Source organism: Lipotes vexillifer, unplaced genomic scaffold (assembly GCF_000442215.2).
Source record: "Lipotes vexillifer unplaced genomic scaffold, Lipotes_vexillifer_v1.1 scaffold71, whole genome shotgun sequence".
In the NCBI taxonomy this organism is placed as follows: Eukaryota; Metazoa; Chordata; class Mammalia; order Artiodactyla; family Lipotidae; genus Lipotes; species Lipotes vexillifer.
Genome location: NW_006793703.1, coordinates 5,757,120 through 5,765,030, shown reverse-complemented (window position 1 = coordinate 5,765,030; position 7,911 = coordinate 5,757,120). Strand labels below are relative to the sequence as shown.

General features: G+C 43.6%; 1 protein-coding gene across 1 annotated transcript in view; it reads right to left on the bottom strand.

Annotated features, from left to right (window-relative positions):
• The window catches only part of TBXAS1 (thromboxane A synthase 1), a 152,736-nt gene extending 145,928 nt beyond the window's left edge, over positions 1 to 6,808 (bottom strand). The window contains exon 1 of the mRNA XM_007466614.1: positions 6,718 to 6,808. Coding sequence (XP_007466676.1) covers positions 6,718 to 6,806 — 89 coding nt within the window. The 5' untranslated portion in view covers positions 6,807 to 6,808. The remainder of the gene's footprint in view (positions 1 to 6,717) is intronic.
• Positions 6,809 to 7,911: the final 1,103 nt, after the last annotated feature.

Here is a 7,911-nt window from a genome sequence, read left to right as displayed (position 1 = left end):
AAAAAAAAAATCATGCACGAAGCTCAAAGGCCCCCAAAAGCCACTTCCGGAGAGTATTTCCCGGCTCCTGGGACAATCAGCACCATAGGAACTGCCACTGAGGAAGAGTAGGGGGCCCAGGCAGGAGAGCGAGCAGTCACTAGTGGACCCATTGGGTCTTATCTGACTTCTTTTTCACCACCAGCAGCTGCAGCTGCATTCAGCACAGACCAGCCCAAGCAAGACCATCAACAGATGAAGCAGTCATGGAGTAAATCTAGAAGGTACTGGGTGGCCTTTCATTTTGTTCAGTGTTTCCTTTGCTGTGCAGAAAATTTTAGTTTGATGCAGTCCTGCTGACTTATTTCTGCTTTTGTTGCCTGTGCTTTTAGTGTCGAAAACACCAAAAAACATCATTGCCGAGACCAATGTCATGGGGCTTTTGCTCTATGTTTTCTTCTAGGATTTTTACAGTTTCAGGTCTTACATTTAAGTTGTTAATCCAATTTGAGTTTTTTGTTTGTTTATGGTATAAGATAAGGGTCCAATTTCATTACTTTGCACATGATTATCTAGTTTTCCCAGCATCATTTATTGAAGAGACTATCCTTTCCCCATTGTGTATTTTTGAATCCTTTGTCAAAAATTAATTGTTTGTTTCTGGATGTTTTATTCCGTTCCATTGATCTATGTGTCTGTTTTTATTTCAGAACCATACTGTTTTTTTGTTTTGTTTTGTTTTGCGGTACACAGGCCTCTCACTGCTGTGGCCTCTTCCGTTGTGGAGCACAGGCTCCGGATGCGCAGGCTCAGCGGCCATGGCTCACGGGCCCGGACACTCCACAGCATGTGGGATCTTCCTGGACTGGAGCACGAACCCGTGTCCCCTGCATTGGCAGGCGGACTCTCAACCACTGCGCCACCAGGGAAGCCCAGAACCATACTGTTTTGACTACTATAGCTTTGTAATCTAGTTAGAAATCAGGAATTGTGATGGGGAATTTCCTGGCTGTCCAGTGGTTAGGACTCTGTGCTTCCACTGCAGGGGGGCACAGGTTTGATCCCTGGTCAGGAACTAATATCCCACAAGCTGCGCAGCCCAAAAAACAAAAAAGGAATTGCACTGCCTCCAAATTTGTTCTTCTTTCTCAAGATTGCTTTGACTATTCAGAGTCTTTTGTGGATCCATACAAATTTTAGGATTTTTTTCTATTTCTGTGGAAAATGCTATTGGAATTTTGATAGGGGTTGCATTGACTCTGTAGATCACTTTGGGTAGTATGAACATTTTAACAATATTAATTCTTCCCATGCATAAACACAGGATATCTTTCCATGTACTTTGCAACCTTTTCCATTTTTTTCATCAGTGTCGTATAATTTTCAGTGCGTAGATCTTTTACCTCCTTAGTTAAATTTATCCTGAAGTAGTTTATTCTCTGTGATGCTATTGTAAATGGGATTGATTTCTTTTTCAGATAGTTTGTTGTTAGTACGTAGGAATACAACTGATTTTTTATGTTGATTTTCTATCCTGCAACTTTAATGAATTCATTAATTAGTTCTAACAGTTTTTTTTGTGTCTTTAGGATTTTGCATATATAAGATCATATGCTCTGCAAACAGAGGTATTTTTACTTCTTCCTTTCCCATTTGGATGCCCATTATTTCCTTTTCTGGTCTAATTGCTCTGGCTAGGACTTCTGGCATTATGCTGAATAAAAGCGACAAGAGTGAGCATTCTTGTCTTGTTACTGATCTTAGAGAGAAAACTTTCAGCTTCTCACTGTTGATTATGGTGTTAGCTGTGAGTTTGTCATATACTGTGGCCTTTATCATGTTGAGGTACATTCCTTCTATACCTGGTTTGTTGAGAGTGTTTATCATGAAAGGAAGTTGAATTTTGTCAAATGCTTTTTCTGCATGTATTGAGAGAATTATAGGATTTTTTATTCTTCATTCTGTTAATGTGGTGTATCATGTTTACTGATTTGTATATGTTGAACCATCTTGCATCCCAGACAGCAGTGGTTTCTTTTAAATATGGCCTGTGATTAGATGTAGGTCTAGAATTAGAATCCAGTTTTTCCACACGTAAAGGAAGCTCTCTGAGAAAGAAACTTCCAAGTACAGGGATGGACTTTTTCATTGTAGTCTCTTAATAATCACCATTCACAATTTAATTTAACCTGGTCTTAGAATGAGACTAGATCAGAACACTAACTTACCCTGATTCCTATTTTAATGTCCATTTGATTTATACCTCTGGGTCTCAGGCTCCTGAGATTTAAATGCAGCTTGGCGTTGAAAGCCCTTCCACCTTCCCAAGACAACTCTTCTCAGTTTCCACCATATTTATATATTTAACTGCTTTGACTGTTTAGTTACTTAATGCAACGACCACGGTTTACTTTTCTCACTGCTTCATCAGCCAGGAAGCTCCCTGATTACTCCAAACTCCCCTGTACATTCCACTTTGCTGTAGAAATAGTTAGCTTACAGTCTCAAGACCTCCATATGCCCAAAGCATAAAACTGCTTTCCTCTTCAGCACTAGAGAGGAGCAATTCCCTGTTCTTTTTAGTAAAATTTCTCTTTTTTGGCTCAATAATTGATATTCATTTAAAAAAAGAATACGGAAAATACAGAAAGAAAAGAAAAGAAGAAAAAAAATCACCCATAATCCCACCATTGGAAGAAAACCACTACTAATACCGTGGCTATTTCTTTATATTCTTTCTCTCTTCCTTTTTTTTTTTTTTCTGGGTACATGAATTTTTTTATTGCAATATAATTCACATGTCATAAAATTCATCCTTTTATTAAAGTATGTGATTCAGTGGTTTTAGTACATTCACAGAGTTGTGCAACCATCGCCATCGTCTAATTTCAGAACATTTTCATCAGCCCCAAAAGAAACTCCATACCTATCAGCAGTCACTCCCTTCTACCCTCTTCCAGCCCCTGGCAACCACTAACCTACTTTCTGTCCGTATGGATGGGGCAGATGAATTTGTACATAATTATATAGGGAGTCCTTACCCTCTTTCTTAATAAAGAAACCCTCATCTTACCAAAAGCTGCCAGTTCGTAGGTACGCTTGAAAGTTTAAATACACTATACATAAAGATTGCCTCTACCACTATTCAACTCACACAACTTATTTCTTGTACATCAAATCTCTTCCGGAAGTCAGCATTTCCAACAATTTTATACAGAAAAAAATGAGTTTTAAAAATGTTTTATCACGAGTTTAGATCACCTTCGCGTGTGTTTCATGTGCTTCTAGCTAATGTATTCTACATAACAGCTTATCTCCAGTGGAACAGCCCTGATCTCCTCAGACCCCGGTGCACACAGCTCAGCCTCATAACTGTCACTTTAAGTGACTGTCATCAAAAAATTGTGTCAAATTCAGTTTGGGGAAAACTATCAAAATATACTATGCCTATGTTATATTGGTCTCTTTTTAGATGAAATTGACTCTTTTGTCTTCTTTCTAAATTCACACAACACTTAATAATTAAGAAGTGTTTATTAAGTACATACCATGGTCTTGCTGTACAAGGTGAGTGGCGATTCAAAAACAGTGCCCTTGTAACTATGAGAAACGTGGGCACCAAGTTGGTCCAAACTGAAAACACAATAGGCTTTCAGGAAAAGAGTGATGCACGTGGGCAGAAGAATTAGATTTGTATTGAGCTGTGACGCCTAAGAGAAGAACCAGCAAGAAAATATCAGTGGATGGGAATTCCCTGGCAGTGCAGTGGTTCACTGTCCAGGATTGGCCCGGGTTCAATCCCTGGTCGGGGAACTAAGATCCCGCAAGCTGCATGGTGTGGCGACAAAAAGAAAGAAAGAAAGAAAGAAAGAAAGAAAGAAAAATGCCAGGGAGAGTCGAGCCAACATTTATTAGGCACCAACTGAATGCAAGGGGTGGTGGTGGAGATGAGAGTGATGAGGAAAACAACAGTGAGTGGGACTTCTCAGTGTCTTGGGCAAACAGGAGAAACTTCCCTGAGGAGGTGCCCCTGAGCTCCTTGAAGGAAAGAGAGGAGGAAGGGGATTCCAAGCACGGAGACCAGCAAGGGCAGAGGCACGGACGCCTGCAGCAACGTGACTGTTCACAGAACTGCCAGGCCCACAGGTTGGGGTGAGCCTGGTGGATGAAGCCGCTGAGTCAGGGACCAAACCCTACATCCCGGCTGCTGGGCTGATGAATGTGTACCTCTTAACTTTACTCGCATTCAACCAGATGCTAGAAGAACATCTGAGTCATGGACAGAAGTTTCCAGAACTGCAATGAGATACAGGACCTCTGTCCTGCCTTGAAAGAACTCCTAGGCTCGTTGAGCAGACAAGAAGTGGTCCTCCTCTTGTTACCTTCCCAGAGTCAAGGCTCTCATTGCACGCTTGCCTGGTCCAATGGCAGGGGGAAGTCTTAAAGGAAAGACTAAGGAGTTTAAACGTTCAGGACAGCACCCTCCACAAGATCTCCTCGGGGGCCACATGGCTGTGAGGGCCTCTCCACCCCCAGCTCTCCCAGAGTGCCCCTCTGTCTCCCACATGCACCCTGTTGAGAAGCTGGAGGGAGGCCCTGCCGCATTCAAGCTGATGTCTGTTGCTCAGAGGCTACCTGGAGTCTTGCCTGGAAGAGGAGGGTTGAGAGCCCAAGGATGGTGACCTTGAGCTGATCAAGGGATAGACCCAGGAGCACCAGAGCCACGGCCACGGCCATGGCTACTCCCTCCTGCTGCCTCCTTCTCTTCGGCGTTATCCTCAACAGACACCGAGCACACCCAGAACCTCCATGTCTCCCCAGCCTTGGGCATCTGATCCAGACCTCCTGTTTTCCGACCTTGTACCAGGGCCTCACTCCATGCCTGGCACACATGAACAAATCAATAAATACTTTTGCAAGAACAAATAGAAGTCGGTCCTCACTTCCTATTCACCGTCTCTGCTTCATGCATCTCTCTTACCTCTGTGTCTTTGACCCAGGTTATTAGCATGGCCCCAGAACAGATTACAAATGCACAACTGCCTTGCTGAATGGTATGGTGTTATTGGCCGTGACTCTGATCTACGCTGATTAGAAACACCCAGTTACAGCCAACTTATCAGTCAGGACACATGCCTCTTTCCGTGACCAGAGCAACATTAATGTATGCAACTCACTCATCCATTCATCAGACGTTTATCGAGGTTGTACTGCATATCAGGCACTGAGCTGGAAATCAAGACTACGGAAATTAAAAAGACCCAATAAAGACAGAAACAGAAGCGCAGTGAAGTGTGCAATAGAAACAATGATGCTGCGAGACCACTTGGAGGCCTCAGGTTGGACACACTTTGAGAATCACAATCAGAGCACAACTGTCGATGAGAAATTAATATTAATAAGCATATTAATGAGAAATTTTAAATATACCTGAAGCACTGAAGACTTATTTTCCTCTGCGTTTAGGTTATATAAATGATAGTTAACGATAGTGGCTGACATCTACTGAGCACCCGCTACGTGTCAGGCACTGCGCTAAGTGCATCTCATCTCTGAGCAGAAGCTGAGGTGGATGAATGGAGTTGGGCGGGGAGAGGGGGTACCACTTGCTCCTGGGTTGGCATGTGGCTGGTTTCAAGGCAAGATAAGCCACACTGAGAAAAGTTCAAAAGATAATTAAACCAGTTAGAAAGCAAAACAGCACTGGGACTGAAGCTGGGTTTCAGAGCCAATTTCCAAGAGGTAATTTCATCATCCTCGAACATCAGACGTGAATTCCATTTTCAGCTATGCAAATTCCAAAAGAATAATACCTCACATTTGCATAATGCTTGATGCTTTTCAGAGTGCTTTCCCAGTTATTAATCTAGAGGAGGCTTTATTACTACCGGAAACATAATTTGAAATTCTGCTCTGAACTGAAGTTCTCCATTATTTTTTCCACTTTCCCCTCAAAAACCAGAGCCGCCTAAATCCAGGTGCTTTTGATGGAGTGGGTAACTTTAATAAGTTTTGCCGACAGGGTGAATGTGCACAAATGGAACGTATTGTGGGGCCTTCCATCCAGCCTTCGATCAAGCCAGACTTCAGAAAACCTCCTGTTGAATTAACTAAATCACGGGAGGCTACTCCCAGTTTAAATTTGAGATTCCCCCAGGGTCTCAGACTTTGTGGCACTGCACACACTGCGTTCGTTGGAATCCATTCCCTTCCATCAAATATTAGAAAATGAGGAAATTAGTTCCACCACTTTGCCCTTAAACCTACAGAAATCCCTGTCAATGACATTTTACGAAGTGGCCCATGTTGCCAGACAGCTCCTATATCTTTTTTTGTTTTTAATGTCATCAGACCCAAGAGGCTGAATCTGCTGTAAATCCAACCTGGGGAGAGGATCTTAGAAAAACGAGGTGAGAAGATAGGATGGGGGTGCAAGGAAATACTTCTCCCCAAACCTTTCCCATCTGTTGCTTTTTCATCTCTTTCAAACTTAATTATGCGTAACGTTCTCAGCCACTGAATCACCAGTCTTTCCTGACACCTCCATCTCGTGCATTTGAGCAAAAGATTAACCTGGCTGTTTGCTTTCAATTCTGAAGCTGTGTTAATACTCAACTCCCTCTAGATTAGAGGGGAAGAAAAACACACTCCCACATACCCCACCCCGGCTCCAGCACGGCTCCACGGCTGCTATTCCTGACAATGTCACAGTCATTGGAACATGCTGGCCGCACTTACCACTTCAGGAGAACCAAGAGGACCACTGACAGGGCCACCATCACCATGGGGCCACTGGCTTCCAGTCTGAGGAACCCCAAGACTTCCATTGTTCCTCAGAGACCCTAGAGGGGTGGTCCTCCAGAGGAAAGGGTGCGGCTGGTCCCCCTGCAGTTACAGGAATCACGATCTGCAGATGAAAGACTTAGGCAACCAAGAAAACATCACATCAAGTGGGTCCCTGAAATGTGCTCTTTCTCAGAAGTGTCTTCTTATAAAGAGGAAGGAAGAGGAGGGAAAAACAAAGGGTTTCAGTGTAAGGCAATGAATCAGCAACTTTATTTTCTTGACGACTGTACAGTCAATAAACATTTACACTAACTTCCCCGGGAAGCAGAAGCAGAACTGGCTCCCTGTTTGCTGGGAAAGAAAATGGTTGCAACCATAGATTTCTGCTGTGACAAACAGTCCTTAAAGAAAGACCCCTCGGGCTTCCCTGGTGGCGCAGTGGTTGAGAGTCCGCCTGCCGATGCAGGGGACACGGGTTCGTGCCCCGGTCCGGGAAGATCCCACATGCCGCGGAGCGGCTGGGCCCGTGAGCCACGGCCGCTGAGCCTGCGCGTCCAGAGCCTGTGCTCCGCAACGGGAGAGGCCACAACAGTGAGAGGCCCGCGAACCGCAAAAAAAAAAAAAAAAAAAAAAAAAAAAAAGAAAGAAAGAAAGACTCCTCTTTTAAAAAATTAATTTGTAATTAAATGATGATATGGGTGAGGAGACTGAATGTCCCAGAAAAATTTGAGGCCAGACATCAGCCTGATGAAGAATGCTGGCTGCACTAAGGACATCCATCCCATTAAGTTCATTCGTTCCTGGGGTCCACTGACACCTGTGGGTTCAGTGGGGTCCCTGGTGACTGCCTGTTGGGACAGACTGAAGATCTTGCCTCGGGTCAGCCCCCTCATCGTGAGTTGGAGGATTTCTTAAATGTCTAATAACATATCCATTGGCTCATGTATGGGTCCTTTGTTCTAGCTCTGAGCTTATCTGACTAAGGTAGACAGAATTACTTTTTGCTTATTAGTCAGCGTATGATACCTGTAGTAACTGGAAGGGTGTTTCAGAGAGGAAATCATTCACTCACCATGACACTCCTTTGTTTATTCACCACGTATGGGGGCCAGGCAAATAGAAGTACAAGACTCTGGAGAATTTTCT